Source organism: Arthroderma uncinatum, assembly GCF_011692745.1.
Source record: "Arthroderma uncinatum strain CBS 119779 chromosome Unknown scaffold2, whole genome shotgun sequence".
Lineage (NCBI taxonomy): Eukaryota > Fungi > Ascomycota > Eurotiomycetes > Onygenales > Arthrodermataceae > Arthroderma > Arthroderma uncinatum.
Window position 1 is genome coordinate 2,427,931 of NW_022983864.1, and position 17,217 is coordinate 2,445,147.

Genomic DNA, 17,217 nt, shown 5'->3' on the forward strand with positions numbered 1-17,217 from the left:
ATATAAAGTAAAGGTGTTATAGAGATGATGCGAGCTCCACCCAACGCTAATTAACAACAAAACCCCCCCAGCAGAAGCATATATACGTGCGATCGGGATGGAGAGCAGGCGCGGAGGAAGCCCCGAGTTGTCCGCCGTCTATATATACACACACACACACACACACTCGGTGTTGTTCCCTGAGGGGGAGGGAAGCGGGCGTGCTGCTGCATCCATGCTGCAACGTTTCTTAAGACATTAACTTCCAGCATTAGAGTTATGGCAGGTTGCAGGCAGAGACGAGGGAGGAATGCTGAGCTGCTCCATCGAGGCGGCTATCGTGGTAATTGGGCCCTGCTTCAGCCACCGGCCAGCATCTGTGACATCTGTGACGCTCTCAGGTGCAGTATTCTCCCATCCTCGAGGCGGACTTCACGCTGACTTCACGCCGTTCTCAAGCTGTTTTCACCTCTCCTCTGCTCCGTCGACCTGCGAGCGACCTCAGGCTGGTCTTCCCTGGCGGGATGCGAGTTGCTGTTGCGTAATAGCTGCAGGGGATGGCACACCAACGAGACAACTTTAAACGAGGAGAAATGTCACTCCCATCTTTCTAGAAGAACAGAGACGAAAAATTTGTTTAGACTTCCCTTCTCCACAAATCGGTGGGCTTGCCCGGATTCTCTGCCTGCTGAATGGCCTGCCGTTAGAGGCTAATGTACGATCCTGATGCATGCCCAGGACACTACGACTGCGTGATGACCTTTCAGTCTGGTGGAGATGGTACACCCGTCAGAACCATGCCATGGAATAATTGGAACATGGAATCCTTCTATACGCAGTTCTTGTTTTAGCGTTGGTGTCGGACGCTTGGATAGAACGTCCTTATTAATCCGAGGGCTGCTCCCCAGCCCAAAACGACCTAATATCCTCCGCGGTAGGGGGAAATTAAACTCGCAAAACGGGTGCATCATCTGGGGTAGTCCCTTCTAACCAATTGCTGCATAGCATCACCGTGACTTGAATCTTGCAGATTCGCACTAAGGACGGCTTTGGTAAAACACCCGGATCCATTTTCATCTCCAGCTATGGAGCTCACGGGGCCACCATTACCTGATTAAAATACCTGCTGGGGTGGACGGGAGGCAATCATACAATCATTAGTGCCCCGTACTGATGGAGTCCATATTTCATACATACTAACGTACACTACCGCCGTACACAGTCAATCGTCCTCGAGGTCTGAGTTCAAAATCGCCTATACGGAGGAACGGAGGAAAGGAGTACATATGAGTGCATATCACGCGGTCGAGCTGGCATTAGCCTTTTTTTCTCTGAACTCGAACTCGAGATCTAGCGGAGGGATCACCATGGTCTTTCGGGTTCGATTCTCGCGGCCGCCCTGATTTGTATCGAGACCAAACGAGGGACGCGGGAACGAGCTGGTGGGACATCGGCTCGCCGACAGTTACGGTTCATCTCTTGAACCCTTGGTTCCCCTCGTAACTGTTGTCTCCCTTCATGGTACTCCAAAGGGGGGCCTGTCCCTGCCTCGCGCTTTGACATAAGCAAAAATGATCAGACTGACCCTGTATTTTGCCATGTTACTGTCTTCTTGGCTAGAAGAATCGACAGGTTAATCTGGATTCACCGGTATTTTTTCTCCTTCTCCTTTCGGTTCAAAGTCCGGGGAAATAGAAACGTCTTCCCTGCAGTCAGGGGCTGTTCGGCTCCGAGTTACTGATAGACATCGGCATCGTTCGCCCACACACAGGCTGTCGATTTCCCCAATTGGCAGATCATGCACCATCGATCCCGAAATCTGACCATATCATTTTTGTCTCCGGGGCTGCCGCACCGTATGGTACCTAAGTATATGTACGGAACGTACTCCGCAATCCTGCTCTATCGACCTCCCCTCTCCATAGGCGCTCTCCCAAACCCAAACGCATGCAGAACCCTGTCTGGAGATCGTGTTCGCCTGAAGCTCGCTCCCCAATAGAGAGAAGACCGAGAGGGAACGAGAGAGAGAACGGGGAAAAAGAAAAAAAGGCAGACCGAGGCCACTAGTCGAGTCAGACTTTCCTCTTTCCTCGCCCTCCTACTAATGCAATGAATTACCCTCAGAGCTTGGTTCCTGCTTTCACCCAAGCCTACGGAGCACGCACTGAGCGCCTCAACGGCGAGGTAATCCATGAACCCCCCGTGCTTATACTCCGTACATTCATGGGCCATGCCGATTCTTAGGTGTATGTACTATGTATATCTATGCATGGCTCTCATGACAGGTATCTATCCGGCCCGTTGCACGTCACAACGTCGATCAGCACCGAAAAGCTAATTTAAACAATTTGACCCTCATAATCCCGAGAACCTGATATAGAACGAGACAAGGAAGCGCTTGTGTTCCATGTTCCATGTTTGATGAACATGCTGTCCTGAATATCATATTATTAAGATTTCGTCACTCAAATACCGAGCAGGCGTTCTGACACACTCTTAAATTATAGTTCAAACACGTTTATAACTAACGCTTTGCCTCCCATTTCCTACTACTCCGTATAGGTACTGCCTTATCAGTCTTCCCGTGGGAACTACTCGTCCATGAGCCGCCTGCTGGAAACCTTGACTCTTAGCAGGTGGCAGCTATAGGCAGGCAGGTTTCAGGCGGTCATGTTACCATCGTTCATTACTTGCAGCATTAATATCTAGGATGATAAAGTATATGAAGCGACATCGTTGTCATGAACTCCCCAGGCCGCCTCATCTCAAGAAACGGGTTCGTGAGACCTGCATACTCCCATATCCCAACTCATCCTTCACGTACCGACGCCGATAGGCCGTTGGGAGTAGCTCAGGAATTAATTTTTGGTGGGAAAATACAAGGGGAAAATAGCTGTTGCTGAAACAAGCCAAGACGATATAGAGATAAGCGAGTCAGTTAAGGCGGTCGATCATTCAAATGTTCGGGATACAAAAGAAAAAGAAAAGAACATCTATCACAATCAAGCTAACCCTCGAGCCTACAGGTGTCGCTCCTCCAGCTGACTGCAATGCACATACATAAATAGATACACTCCTTTGCTGAGGGATGAACGGTAAGCATTTGCCCCGCAAAACCCAGGGTTGGATGGATAACACACACAAACTAACATGGAAGCATTGCATTGAGACCTTGGGAAGTTTAAAGCAACATTACACGAACAGTACTCCGTCCAATCGTCGAGTATGTGCATATATTGATAGCCGCATTGGTGCAAAGTAAGAAATATGCAGAGATATTCCATCCAAGGCCTGAATTCACACGCCTGCCGACCAATGAATATCGAGCAGACCCTGTCCCTGGAAACGAGAAAAAAAGTCAAACGGGCATAAAATGGACTACTGTCCTCCGTAGACGAACCGATAAAAATCGTATAAGTACAATTAAGTAAGTAAATCAACCAAAAAAAAGACGAACTGAACTTTGAATATCCCCTGTCAAACGGAACTTTGGATCCCACCCTGATCTGCATGCGCAAGGTTCTCGCTGTTATGCCCCCTCTGCGCCTTATCTTTCTGACTAATGAAAATATCACTATTCCGTTCATTACTGGTGATGGCGGGTGTGGCGACGGTCATCGATGCAGCAACCTGGTCGTTCTGTGCTGTCGTCCCCAGGTTTTTCTGCATGGGGCCGATGCTTGGCTTGGCAGCAGAAGCGGAGATGAAGTTGTATTTGGAAGCTGATATCGCTGGAGGAGCGTTGGGATGAGAAGGAGGGTGAGGGTGGTGAGATTGTGAGGGAGGATAGTTATTGGCAGGTAGCGGAATCTTTTTCTGACGAAGTGCCACTGTCGCCGTATCGATGCTTGCCAGACTATCACGGCTTACCTGTCGAGATAAGTTGGGTGTCATCCGTCCAACCAGCAGACCGCGAATGCCGCCCACTTTTCTCGCAGGAAGCTCATTCGTCCCAGCCGTCAGCATATACAATAGATACTTGAGGTTGGGAAGCGTTTGGCGGATATCAAGAACCCTCAACCCCAGCCGGTTCATCAGGTATTCTATGTTTTTGTTCAGGAGGAATACTCCGTATTCAAATCTGAACTGCGTGTTTGTCGGATATAACGGAAATGTCCGTTGAGCAAGACCTACTGATATGGGGTCTTGGATGCTCGAGGTCGAGAGATATGGCCTGACAGGGTAGGGAAGAGGCACTGAAAGATAAAACGAAAGGAGATACACCACGTGTGCCGTATACCCCAACGCCCCCGCAACTGCTTCCCTGTCAATGTCGTCAAAGCAGGAGTTCGGGAGAGCCAGACCCCGTATCGTGAATCCCAGAGGCGTGTTTGGAATGGGTTCGATAGGATACGTTGAAAGCAAGTCTTCACAAATCCGGCGTATTTGCCCCATCGAGTCTTCAGCTGCTTTCTTCAACAGGGTTTGGCTGGAATCTTTTGCCTCCTGGGCTTCAGATAGGTAAATTAAGCTATTGTCTTGGCTGAGACGCCCTTCTGCCATAGCTTGCCTCCGTGCTTTCAAGCTCTTGACCATACTGTCCTTTTGTCCTAACGATTGTCGAAGACGGCTCTTCTCTCCGGTGACTGCGCGTCTGACGGCTGAGAGCCTCTCTAGGGCCTCCGAGTTACGACTTGACACCTCAAGCTGCGCCTGATTCTCTTCAAGAATGGAGTTAATCTGGGCCTCGAGCTTCTCTCTGGTTACCAAAGCGTCTTGTATACAGTCGTCAAAGTTTGCCAACCTCATCAGAGCGTCGTATGATGACGTCTGTTGCTGTTCGCCTCTTGAAGGCTCCCCTGTCTGGGTTTGAGTGGGTACGAGGCGTTCATTCGGAGGTACGTCGGTCAGGCTGGCATATATGCCGTCCGTAAAATGAAAGATAACGCAGTTTGGTGGAAAGGGTTGTCGAAAGTTCTCCAGATGCTTCCCAATATATTGTAAGGATTTGAAGTTCACATGGAGTTCCAATAACAATGAGTAATCTGGCATCTGGCTCGTCCGAGTCCAAAGCTTCACCGTAGCTTCGTCTAGCCGTGACACCACCGGACCGCAGATATTCAGATCGAAATATTTGAAACTGGGATTCAAGGCATTTTCAACAAGTTCGCTGATATAAACAGGCTCCGGAATGCCCTCACAATGCAGTGAAAACCAGCTGTCGGTCATCTTACTGCGGACAATCTCCTCTAGCCTGGACTGCCGTACTCCAGGATTAGCTCCGGCCCACGGTAGCGTACTTCGCCTCCGCCGCATATAGATCTCTTCTTTGCTTTCACTCCCATTTTCACTGGCCGTAAATTTCAAACTGGGGGGAGACCGAGTTTGCTTGAGATCAGTTGTAGATCGCGAATGCTGAACGGTCCGACCCTCTCGCCCCACGAGGGCTTTTGCTGGAGATTGCAGAGTATAAGGGACACTCTGATCGTCTATTGTTATTCCCCGGGCCCTATTCACCAAAGGAGCAGAGACTACAAGGTTGCGAACGGCAATGCCTTGTAGATGCCTCAACTTGCGGTTCTATATGCGATTTTAACACGATGTCAGCATGATTGTAGCAACAAAGAGCAATAGATAACGCACCGAAGGAAGAAGCCATGGGCCCTGTCGCCTACTGCCAGCAAAGCCACTGTCGGCTGGCAGTTCATCCACAATGGTCGACATGCTCGACTAATCGTCTGCGGTGCTGCGAGCATAATACCAAGTAATGCACCATCATTCCAAGAGCTCAGGCCGTACGTAGAAGCCGAATAGCGCAGCAGTCCATCTAATGCAGCAGGCAAAGACCGGTAGAATGCATGTTTGATGTTTGCTGTGCTTGCGCGGTATTCAGCAATAGATAACTGCGGTTGTTGGTGTTGATGTCACTCGACTTTTTTGCTGGTGGTGCTTTGGTAAGGGTTGGCGACGTCGCCTTGACCCAATCGAGAAATTTCGAGCTCCAGCAAAAATTCACTGCAACTTCAACCTTTAACTACGAACACGACAACCCGAACAACCAGCCCGCCAACCCTCCGCACGACGGCCGGAGTGGACAATGCTTGATAGACCGACACCCTAATTGACGTTGTTTTTCTCTCTAATTTGAAATTTGTCCACGGATCGCTCACAATGGCCTCTGCGACGACCGCCGCGGCGTCGAAGACGGTTCGTCTATTCGATCCAACGACGGCCGTAACATCGCGTGCTGTACGATTCCCAAACACAAATGGGAAGGTGATTCAAGGCAAACCCCGTTTTCCCAATTCCCAGGCAGCCAAAGCCTTCGGAGAGCAGGAGACCGTTAGGCTAAAGAAAGCCCTTCAACAAATCACCCATGGCAAGAATATTTTCGCCTACAACAACTTCCGCACTAACCAGGTGGTCTACTCGCTCTCTCGTTCCCTAGATGTATGTTTTTTCTTGACTCTTGTCTGAGGCTAAGGGGCCAGGTTTCTAATTCTACCATTCTTCTTGACAATAGTACCAAAACGTCCTACGCCAGCTTATCTACCATGGTAAGAAGACAGTTCCTGCCAGTCTTCGCAAGGACATGTGGGTTCCATACTTCTCGATCCATTTCCCTACTTCAGCGCTTGGTCTCGAAGCCTACAAGCTACTACGAGAATTTTCTTTACGACGACAGCTTGAACCACCAACGGAGATAATTACAAATTCTAAAGAGACACTGGCACGGAAACGGCCGCGAGATCCAGCTGAGGCTAAGAAATGGGACGAGAAATGGGCTTCTCGAATGGGCCATATAATGGCGAAGAAAGACCGTGCAAGGGTGTTGATGGACCAGAAAGCTACTAGCATTGCGGACGCTGCTGCTGTTTTGACCATCCAAGCTGAACGTGAGAAGCGGGAGCAAGCGAAGGAGGGGAGCGAAGGAGAAGAAGGAGCAGTAGCAGATGAGGACGGGAAGCCAAAGGAGAAGAAGCTGTCCAACAGGACGAGACGGCGTGTGATACGGGCGCAGAAACGACAGGAGGCACATGAAGAAAAACTTCGACAGCGAATTGAAGAGCTTGAGAAATCCATGTCTAACAGAGGTATTGAAGCTAAAATTGATAGGGAAGGTGAACTGTCAGACTACAAGGTTGGCGAGGGCGAGGTTAAACTTCTCTGGACGGATCTGCAGGACGCACAGTATGCACGCTCGTGGCCCGATGTCGTCCAGCACGGAGAGCTTGAACCAAATCGGGAGCATATCATCAGCCATACCCTGAAACGAGACAAGGGCGACCGTTTTTCGTCGTTGGAGCAGAAACTCCTCGAAAGTGAGGCCTCGACGGGTACCCCGACCGATCCCCCCTCCGAGGAGCCAGCTAAGAAGGGATTGAGCTTCTGGAAGAACTAGATCGTCTAGATATGTCGATCCTACCGACTACCCTAACTCGATGGCCATATGTTTTTGAATGCTTTGGAATCTTTGCCCTTGTTCTGCGCCGGCAAAAAAAAAACCTGGAGTTGCCATGGTTGGGGCTGCTCTTCTAGGTTTTCCTCTCGTGTTTTCTCTCCTTTGATATGTTTCCATCACTCATGTATCCCCAGGTCTTAAATGCCATGTACAATAAATCCATGTATAGACGTTGTTCTTCCTCCTTGCATTAACTGCTTGACATATTTTTGACATATTCTTGACATACTCTTGACAGTCTGCTTACCTGCAGGACCGTGTACCAGGGTCGCCCCGGAATTCATGCGATAGTATCTCTGCCTTGCCCGCCCTAATCAACGCTGTCGCAAAGCTGCCAGGGCCGCCCAGGTTGGAGCGGCGATCCTCAGGCGGGTGCAATCTGAATCTAACAGAGCCAAGATGCATATCAGACATACACGAGTCTCTAGGTTTGAAGCACAGCTGGGGTTCCAGGACGATATTACTCCACCCTTTTCTGGCATATAGGCGTGTGGAATGATCGGGATCGCAGAGGACGGGCTGGGCCTCAAACTTTGCACCAGCTACTGCTTCCAAGTGCCGAAACTGCAGCTATACATCGGGATTTGTCAGGCATCTCAGTCTCGGCCGGCTTCGTTGGCGTCAGGTCGTTTCAGCCCGTGTCTGCATGAGAACGCGGTGAGGTATGTGCATCTACTATTGCTTGGGAATAGTTGATATACGGTGCAATCGATGTCAACGTATATGCGGGATGCGGGAACATATGTATGCTTACTTACATGTCGGCGATACGAGTTCAGCAGTACAATTGATGCCGACCCTGATCAAGACACATATATGCCCGCGTCGTATCTGATTGAACAAGCATGCCGTCGAGACTTTACAACGTGATCGAGCAGGATCAATCTAGCGACTTTTGACTGTTCGTATACGGTTAATATGGCAAGCATGCTGCTGACATCTCCGACGACATATGCACCACGAAATCTATACCTCCACGGGCCATCTTTCTCCCCCAACTTGGTGAGGGGGGGGATCCTGTATCAAGTCTCGCAAACTAGCATGGTCTCGAGACATGAGATATGGAGTAAACCGTTTGTTGAAGGCAAATACGAGCAGATATGCCAAGGAGGTTTCTCCTGGCCGTCCAGGTTTTTTTCATGGTGATAACCTGATACTTAATAGGGCTATACTGATATATGGTGGTGGGTGGGTTAGGTTTCGTTATCATATTCGATATTGTTTTCCCCTCATCCCAAGTAGGGTAGGATAAAAAGTTTCAAAATATGAGAACAAGGGGAGTTAGATCACAGGTTGGTGAGGCGAATTCATACCAGGGTCTTTAACTCCTGCCTTCAGACCCTCAAAACATGTTTTATCGAGACCGAATAGCTGCCGAGGTCGACGTGGTGGCGCCCAGGGCAATTCTCAATATGATATAGAATATAAAATATGCGCTGTGATGGAGAAACGGCATCGCGGTCCCATCATCTGATATAGCCTTGAATGACGTAGTCGATCTGTGCAGCCGCTCCTGTAGGCGGATTTTAAATGGGACGTCCGTCAAATATAGAAAGTCGAGACAGCGTGGGTATCAACTAATGGTGCGGGTGGCTAAGGGGGTTGGGTTGTCGATATCTACGGGCCTGTTATGGATTCAGTGAGGAGCCGTCGACGAGCCAATGGACACAAAGAAAACGTAGAATTCTACTTATACACATGAGAAGACATCCATTTATCTACCAAATACCCAGGCATGCGCACAAGATCGACTTCGCCCCAGCTCCCTACCCCCTGTTCACAGTCAAATGAAAACGTAAATAAAGGATGGGATCAAAGAGAAATAGGAAGTTGAGAAAACAAAAAGCGGGTTACAAGCATCTGATATGAAGGGGAAAGGTATCATCAATCTCAGTGCCGCCTCCCACACGAGATAGATCACAACTCGAGGCATGGTAAGGGCAAAGGACCAAAGGCTGTAAGGCCAAGACGTAGGAATGATGAAGGGGATAAAGATGCAGGTACGGGAGGGAAAGACGGCCAGCAAGGGTGGGCATGCAAATCGAAGCATAGTAGTGAAGAAAGAAAACACATAAATCCCATGACGGCATGGTCCATTCTATCGTTATGGGAGTCCTTTTTGACCCCAATAGTCAGTCCGGAAGTTAACGTAAAAGTGAAACACGTCAACAGTCCGTATGAATTTGCCAATATGTGGGCTATTTAGCACCGCTCTTGTTATTGCTGGATGCTTTCTGCTGCTGGTCGTTTGATGCTGAATTTCCAGCCGTATCCTGCTCTTTGCCAGTAGAACCGTCCGTGCGAGCTTTGTTTTCGGCATCGACTGCATTTTTCCTCGCCATCTCGACGATTTTATCAGCTTCGCTCATCGTCTTATTGGCATTTCCACTAGTAGAGCTCGACTCCTTGGGAGCAGAGGCTTGTCGGCCTGCTTCTTCTGCTGTAGCTATTGTATCAAAGCGAACAATCATGCAGGAGAGGTTATCGGTGCTAAAGCGCGAAAGAGCATATTCTACTAGTATCTTTGACGCAACCTGCGGATCTTTAGTGTTGCGCACCAAATCCACGGCCTCTTGATCGGAACAAACATCCCAGAGCTAGAGAATCAGTTAGCATACTTCAGCCGAGGAAGAAAAGAGAAAGAGTACGACGTCCAACTTACCCCGTCACAAGCTAATATTAAAAACTCATCAGTCTCTGGTTGGATGATTGTTTCGGTGGTGAAGGGATGGCCGGTAACGAGATCCTTCATATAAGTGTCTCCCAAAGCGCGAGTGACAGCAAGAACACCGTTGACGCGGTTGTTCAGGATAAGTCCTCCAGCATTGGTTATTCGTAGTCCTTCATTTTCATCGCTTCCCTTGTGGTCGTACGATAACCGTAAAGCCTTGCCATTACGACATAGAATAATTCTCGCGTCACCTACGTTCGCAGTGTATAGAACTCTAGAACGAATGGCCTGTTCCTCTGGTGGCGATACAGCAGGAGAATCTTCCGACGGGCCTGGTTTCGAACCCTCTATACTTCCGCCTTCAGGGTCATCTGAATTACCCTTTCTCTTAGTCGATTCAGCGAGGGATGCCGCCGGGCTTGGAAGGCGATCCTCCCATCTTAATACGGCGATGACGGCGGTGCAGCCGCTATTTCTCAATGGCAGCTGTTCCAGCTGCTGATCAACGGAGGTGAAAGTCTGATCGAGGAGCATGGGGACGGCAGCACTAGGATTTTTCCGTATAGTGTCTTCAAGGATCAAATGTAGCTTCTTGCCGCACCACTCTGCAGCAAATGATCCAGCGTGGCCGTCGAATATAGCAAAGTAGCCATTGTCAGTTTCTACCACATCACTGGCAGCATCGGGTACACCTTCGCCCTGTGCTGGGACATCAGTCTGCTTAGCAGGAGCCAAAGGTGCCCCTAAGAAATTGTAGAGATATGCATGCGTATCTTCCATCGTTCTTCGACATTTTCTATTCCTGTCTTCCGTCACTCCGACTTGAAAGGACGAGCGTGAGGTCGGCATAGATTCGCCAGCGGAATTGTTTAACGACCCCTGGGGCACGATCAAGGCAGGATCCATCTTTCCGAGAGCCTGCAGAGGCGTCTCCGCAACCTGAGGCTGCGGCTGCTCCTTTGGCGGGTTCTTGGTGCTTGAGAGATGCAGCGAGTTCTTCGCGCTGGTGAAGAGAGCTGCCGCTTTATTGACGGAGCTATTGCGTCGTTTCTTGTCACCGGGCTGGTTCCACCTCTCGCACGCACGCTTGGAAGAATCCGTGAGGGAGAAGTGGCGTTTCTCGCGGCTGGAGGGGTTACTCTCGTTCGCCTTGTCGGTATTCGACTTGGAGTTGGAGCCGGAGGCGGAGTTGGAGGTGTTTGCGGCTGGGCTGGAAGTTGGGGGCGACGGCGAGGACGCGGGAGCAGATCTAGCACCGGCAGCAGGGGATGAATCTGTTTTCTTCTCTTTGTTTGGGCTCGAGAAGCCACCGAACATTCTGTTCAGGATCCCGCCCTGATACGACAGACTCTGTCGCTTGCTTCCTGCCAGCTTGACTTCCTCCGGTGTCCGTTGACGAAGGACGAAGTTGGAGGTTCGGGCAGGCTTCGCGGGGTTGGCCAGCAGCTGCAGGAGCTAGAATTAGGAATTGCAGCAGTCAGTATTCCGTATGGACAGGACAGGCTGGGGTATCTGGAGTCCAGACACGGCGCATCAGGCGTGCCGCAAATGACGTTTCAGCGGCGCTGCCCCCTCCTCCAACGGGCGCTTCACCGGCGCCAGTACAGACAGTCTGGAGAAAGGCGCGAGACGTACCTAGAGGCTGCTATGCGATCTCGAAGCTTGTGTGGATCTGAGTGTGATGCAGGGGAATGTGTGGTGGTTCTGTTAGGTTTGTTGAGATCCTGGACTTTGTGTTTGCTGGTGGGTTTTGGATGTCCGAAGATCAGACGAGATGAACGTTTAGCGCCGATACAGCCAGCCTACAGTGTTCACCTAGATATCAGCTAGATGCCAGGTTGCAGTGTTCAGCTTGGAGATGTCAGCTTGCAGATGTCAGTGACTGAGGTGGACGTGTATTCAGTGAATATTTGAATATTCACATGAGAGATACAGTGACGCAAGAATGTTATTTAAGGGGCAGGTTTCCACCAGTGAGAATACAACCAGCAGCCAGGAAGCCATGGCTCATTGTTCCTGTCCGACTCTGGGAAACGGTTACAGGTAGCAGTAGCTTGTCCTATTTGCTGTCTTTCCTGGCTCTACGAATCTCGACGCTAAGGGAGAATAGAAGAATAGAGGAGAGTCTACAGTCTATACAAATATCTCTGGATGTGCCGGTATCTAGGCTTGGGCCCGATGATCTTGCAGGTTTCTGGTTAAAGGTCAGAGGAAGTTCTATACAGATACATCGGACAAGAAGAGACCGGCAGTTGGCCCTGGGCCCCCGGTACGTTACATTCTTCTAGAAGAAACTAGCCCGAACCTCACACCGCGCTGCATGGAATCCATGCCCTGCCAGAATGTCACGCCGTCTTCAGGCCGTATATTTACCCCCGAGGGCTTATTTTGCCATATCCAGGGCCAGGGACCCAGGATGCACCCTGGTTGATGGGCTACGGTCATACCCCACAAAGTCTAAGTCGATATTAAATGGGATCGTGTTCGTAAGCGTGGTGTGAGGGCCTGAGGGGTGAATGGGGTAGTATCTGGGGGCTTGCAACTCTTATTCTCTGCCAGCAGCCGCCCCGTATAGGCAGACAGGCAGATCAGGGGGGGATGGAATTCATCTAAGCCCAGAACGGATGGTAAGGCAATCTTTTTTTTTTCAGGCCAGGAAGCTGCATCACTAGTAAATGCAGCCAGCTTCTTGGTTGACAATGAAAAAAGTATTCCGGTAGAGCCTTAAAACTGCTCACAGACTCTATAGTCACATTGAAGATATCCAGGTCCTGGGTGTTAATCTAGTTAGTTTCTGCTGTTCTGGGCCTGTTTCCCGCCCGCTGATTCACATAACTCCGGAACTCCGCTGCTAGAATTGATATCTCACTGGTGGTGCTCAGAATGCCTATGAATAGATCATTTCCTTAGACTATCCAGTCGGGCCTGTAAGTCTTCATCATCCGTATGGCCGCCTCCGCCAACCGCTTGGGCAACACGGGCTTCCTTGACCGCCGTGCCTTGAATGCCACTCGGTGTCTCCCCGAACTATAGTGAAACGGTCTTAGTCGAGTCGTCAGTGAGTAGGAATAAGGGGACGAAGAGCATACCGCCTGCCCAAGATCAACGCCGATTTCATCTAGCACCTCTTTGACAATTTCCTCTCCTTCCTCCTCATCCTCCAGCCCGGTTGCTTCGTCGACGGCATCGTCCATCATCTCCTGGCGTTGATCCATTATCTCGTTTTCTCGCTCAAACTCCATGGCGATTCTTTGAAGTGCGGGTAGGTTCATCTGCCTGTTCATGCTTCCTAGCAGTATTGTGGCACCCTTCATCGACTGTGCCATCTGCTCATTGCTTCGGACGGTCTGGAAATAGTTAACATGTGGAATAAAAATATACGGGTGGAGCCTAGCCATCCGTACCTGAATCCGTAACGAGATAGCCTGGAGCTGTGTCCGCATGGAGTAGAACTTTTGAATATACCTATCCAGACAGAATGATTAGACGTCTATTCGTTCCCCTGTAGAGCAAAGCAAAAGCAAAGCAAAAAGCATAAGCTGGGCTATACCGTCTCGTTCGAACCAGGTCCTTTGCCTGGATCTTACACGCGCCTATCTGTCCATTCTTCGCACTCTTTTTTATATCCTGTACAAGCTTCTTCTCCTGATTCTCGAGTTTCACGCGCTCCCTATCGAGCTCTCTCTGTGTCTTCTCAAGCGCTCTCTGATGTTTGCGCAGCCTCTCCGCGGGGGTCATCCGCTTCCCAAACGCCCATTCGATGATCTAACCCCGGTCAGCACGGTGTCTAATGGAGAGGGCCGTTTCTCTACCAGCTTACATTCATGGTTTCAGTACCAGCAGCGTCTTATTCAACAGTATCGGGCGTCCTTTGCATCGCAGCTTCTCGTCTTCCTCGCGTTGAATTTCGGTGACGTTGATGGCCTGATCCGGAACATCTTTTTTCCGCCGAATTTTCCGCCGCTCGCGCAACAATTCTTCTTTTACTTATCAAATTGTCCATCGCCTCCGAACGACAACGCCGCGAACAGTCCGCAGGGTGGCTCTAAATGCTATGTGCATAGTGACGCAGACGCACAGGGTATAGCCTAGACGCGCCAGATCATTCTACTCGCCATGAGTCAAGACTACTTTTCCCAGGACGCGGGTTCTTCCGCTGGGGAGGGATCCTCTCGATCGACCGAACGACAGTCTTCTGAGGAGCGGTTGCCCAGCCAGGTCCCCGGATATATGATAGTTGGATCTGGTCCGGCGTCCGGGAATGCGACCTCGCTGATGTCTACGTTGAACCAGGACTCCGGGTACGGTGGAAGCGTTATGGACGACAACTCGGAAATGGGCCCTGAATCCTGGCATGCCGGGTTGATGGAGGACCGTCCTACTCCATCACACACGCCGGTAGGACCTGGCTACATGAGCAATGCAGGTGTGTTTTCCTCATGTTCTATACCGCTTATTCTGGATTCTAAATGCTAACATGGCCGTTTTCAGCGCAGCATGAAAGACAAGTTATCGCGAACCACGTTCATCAACTCGTATAGTACGAATTGAAGCCTCCTATGCATATATGTTTCAGTAATGCTAATACGGTTGTTAGTAACTCTAACCGAACCAAACTCGGCCGATCCGTTACTCGGGCTATCGAGTTGTTGAAAGAGCTCCAGGAAATGAACCGGCAATGGCCAGCGCATTACCCCTCCATCCAAAGCACCGACACTCCTCCACAAAACAGACCCATCCTCTCGCGGACACGTTCATTTGAAGAGAGTAGAGAGGAGGGTGCTGAAGCCGACCCGCGACCCGGCTCAATCCGACGTACCGTCACGTCAATCAGCGAGGCAGCGGAATCAAGCAGGGCCGCAGAAAACAGGTCACCAGTTGAGCCAAGGCTAGTAACACCACAGATTGCTCGAGAATTTTCTATCTTGAAGCTGGATTTGAAGCTTGGCGCGTTATCCCCGGCAGAACTCGTCCATTCGTTAGAGAAGAACTCTATAGCTTCCCTTCTCGACGGGAAAGTTAGTCAGAGCATTAAGCACTTGTTGGCATTACGAGGAAGGATAGAGGATACGTCAAGCAAAGTCCTCATTACCGGAGATCTTAACGCCGGAAAATCAACTTTTTGCAATGCCTTATTACGTCGCAAGATTCTTCCTGAAGACCAGCAGCCATGCACTAGTATCTTCTGTGAAGTGCTTGATGCTAGAGAAAACGGAGGAGTGGAGGAAGTGCACGCCATCCCAAAGGACAAGCAATACAATAGAAACGACGAGAGCACCTATGACGTTTACTCTCTTACCGATCTCGAGTCTATTGTTGTGGATAACAGCAAATACATGCAATGCAAGGTATACGTGAAGGACGTGCGAACAATCGACGAATCTCTACTCAACAATGGAGTTGTCGATATCGCCCTGATCGACGCCCCAGGCCTAAACTCTGATTCGGTCAAAACTACCGCTGTCTTCGCCCGACAGGAAGAAATTGACGTTGTTGTCTTTGTTCTTTCCGCCGCGAACCATTTCACCCTGTCATCAAGCGAGTTTATCAGGAATGCCGCCCATGAAAAGGCCTATATCTTTATAGTTGTCAACGGATTTGATAACATCAGAGACACAGCCCGGTGTCAACGGACTATTTTGAACCAAGTGGCCGCTTTGAGCCCACACACTTACAAGGAGTCTGCTGAGCTGGTTCACTTCGTTTCCAGTAACGCCATTCCTGTTGCACCTGTCAGTGGGGGTGGGGGTGGTGATGGCGACGATGATGATAACGACGATGACCCGAAGGGTAAGGGCAAAGGGAAGGAAAAAGCGAAAGAGAAGCTCCGCGATTTTGAAAATCTGGAGGGTGCTCTACGACGATTTGTCCTCGAGAAGCGATCTAGATCCAAGCTTGCTCCAGCCAGAACCTACTTACTTAACATCTTGTCCGACCTTAACGTTCTTGCTAGGGTCAATCGCGATGTTGCCGTAGCAGAGTTGGAACGTGTATCGGCGGAGCTCAGTGAACTTGAACCAGCCTATGAAAAGAGCAAGATTCAGCGGACAGAGATCTCCGAGCAACTAGAACGCTCTATGGCAGCCTCATCCAATGATGTATACAACCATACCCGCTCATCTCTTGCGGAAAAAATATCGACAGTCGCCCAGTCTGATCTGGGTGTGGATTACCCAGGTCTTCTGTCAGTTTTCCGCTATGCTGAGGACGTCAAACTGGCAATGCTCGACCAAATCACTGCCTGTGTTTACCAATGCGAAGACTACTCGCGCAAGAAATGCGTTGAAAGTGTCAATATGATCCAGAGCATTGGATTACTGCATGTTGGCGAAAATAAATTCCCCAGCCTAAACTTCCGCTCCGAAGTCATGTTTAGGCAGCACCGTCATGAATTGGCGCGACAAATACATACCGAACTTGACATCTGGGATTTCATTGATCTTCCCGGCTTCTGGGAGCGACAAGAGAAAGTGGCAGGTACCGGCATGGCTATGACTGTCGTTGGTGTGCTTGGAGGAAGAGCGTTAGGAGGAATTGGCTGGCTTGATGGTGTCTTAGGAGCTGCAAGAATGCTTGGTCCGAATAATATGCGCAGGTTATTAATACCCGGCTTGTTGGGTGCAAGTAAGTTCCCCTCATCTGATGATCGTTGTCGACGTCCTACTAACCCCCTTGCTAGCAATATTGGCCGGAGCATACATTCTCTCCCAGGTCCCAACATCTCTCCCGTCAAGCTTATCTCGTAAGATCGCTGTGACTCTCGCAGAAATGGACTACATCCACTCAAATGCCAGCCGTATATCTGCTGAAGTTGGGCGAGTTCTTCGTGTCCCCGCGACAAGATTGCAATCAACTCTGCAGATAGCGGCCGAAGAACTTTCCAAGCGCAAGGATGAGGTTGGGAAAATTAAAAAAGAAAGCGAAATTGCACAGAAATACTTCTCGAATCTCTTCCGCGAAAGTACCGAACATAGAAGAACAGTGGAACAGATCGACCTTGATGCGCAAGCTCCCCCTGCTGCCGCATAAGAAATCATATGGTCCCCTCCCTTTCTCTCCGGTTTCCACTCTATTGTCGCAACCTGTATAATACAGTACCCAGCTTCCCCTTCCGCCTTATCCGGCATGTATTTCTTTCCACTCTCTATTCCCTTTGTTTTACATT

General features: G+C 49.9%; 5 protein-coding genes across 5 annotated transcripts; 2 read left to right on the forward strand and 3 right to left on the reverse strand.

The window, feature by feature from the left end:
* Nucleotides 1-3,456: 3,456 nt before the first annotated feature.
* On the reverse strand, nt 3,457-5,643 carry GIQ15_02703 (UV radiation resistance protein; the record flags this gene model as incomplete). The annotated part of the gene is made up of 2 exons (XM_033550120.1): nt 3,457-5,499; nt 5,563-5,643. The coding sequence occupies 2 exons, from the start codon at nt 5,641-5,643 to the stop codon at nt 3,457-3,459; spliced, it is 2,124 nt and encodes a 707-aa protein (XP_033407281.1).
* A 447-nt stretch (nt 5,644-6,090) lies between these two features.
* Nucleotides 6,091-7,321, forward strand: GIQ15_02704 (uncharacterized protein; the record flags this gene model as incomplete). Its single annotated transcript, XM_033550121.1, has 2 exons — nt 6,091-6,369; nt 6,443-7,321. 2 exons carry the CDS (start codon nt 6,091-6,093, stop codon nt 7,319-7,321), a joined length of 1,158 nt encoding a protein of 385 aa, XP_033407282.1.
* Nucleotides 7,322-9,579: 2,258 nt separating this feature from the next.
* On the reverse strand, nt 9,580-11,586 carry GIQ15_02705 (uncharacterized protein; the record flags this gene model as incomplete). The annotated part of the gene is made up of 3 exons (XM_033550122.1): nt 9,580-9,978; nt 10,044-11,507; nt 11,548-11,586. The coding sequence occupies 3 exons, from the start codon at nt 11,584-11,586 to the stop codon at nt 9,580-9,582; spliced, it is 1,902 nt and encodes a 633-aa protein (XP_033407283.1).
* Nucleotides 11,587-12,950: 1,364 nt separating this feature from the next.
* On the reverse strand, nt 12,951-13,878 carry GIQ15_02706 (DOA4-independent degradation protein 4; the record flags this gene model as incomplete). The annotated part of the gene is made up of 5 exons (XM_033550123.1): nt 12,951-13,079; nt 13,142-13,399; nt 13,457-13,517; nt 13,603-13,817; nt 13,873-13,878. 5 exons carry the CDS (start codon nt 13,876-13,878, stop codon nt 12,951-12,953), a joined length of 669 nt encoding a protein of 222 aa, XP_033407284.1.
* A 290-nt stretch (nt 13,879-14,168) lies between these two features.
* On the forward strand, nt 14,169-17,081 carry GIQ15_02707 (transmembrane GTPase Fzo1; the record flags this gene model as incomplete). The annotated part of the gene is made up of 4 exons (XM_033550124.1): nt 14,169-14,478; nt 14,544-14,592; nt 14,650-16,676; nt 16,732-17,081. 4 exons carry the CDS (start codon nt 14,169-14,171, stop codon nt 17,079-17,081), a joined length of 2,736 nt encoding a protein of 911 aa, XP_033407285.1.
* Nucleotides 17,082-17,217: the final 136 nt, after the last annotated feature.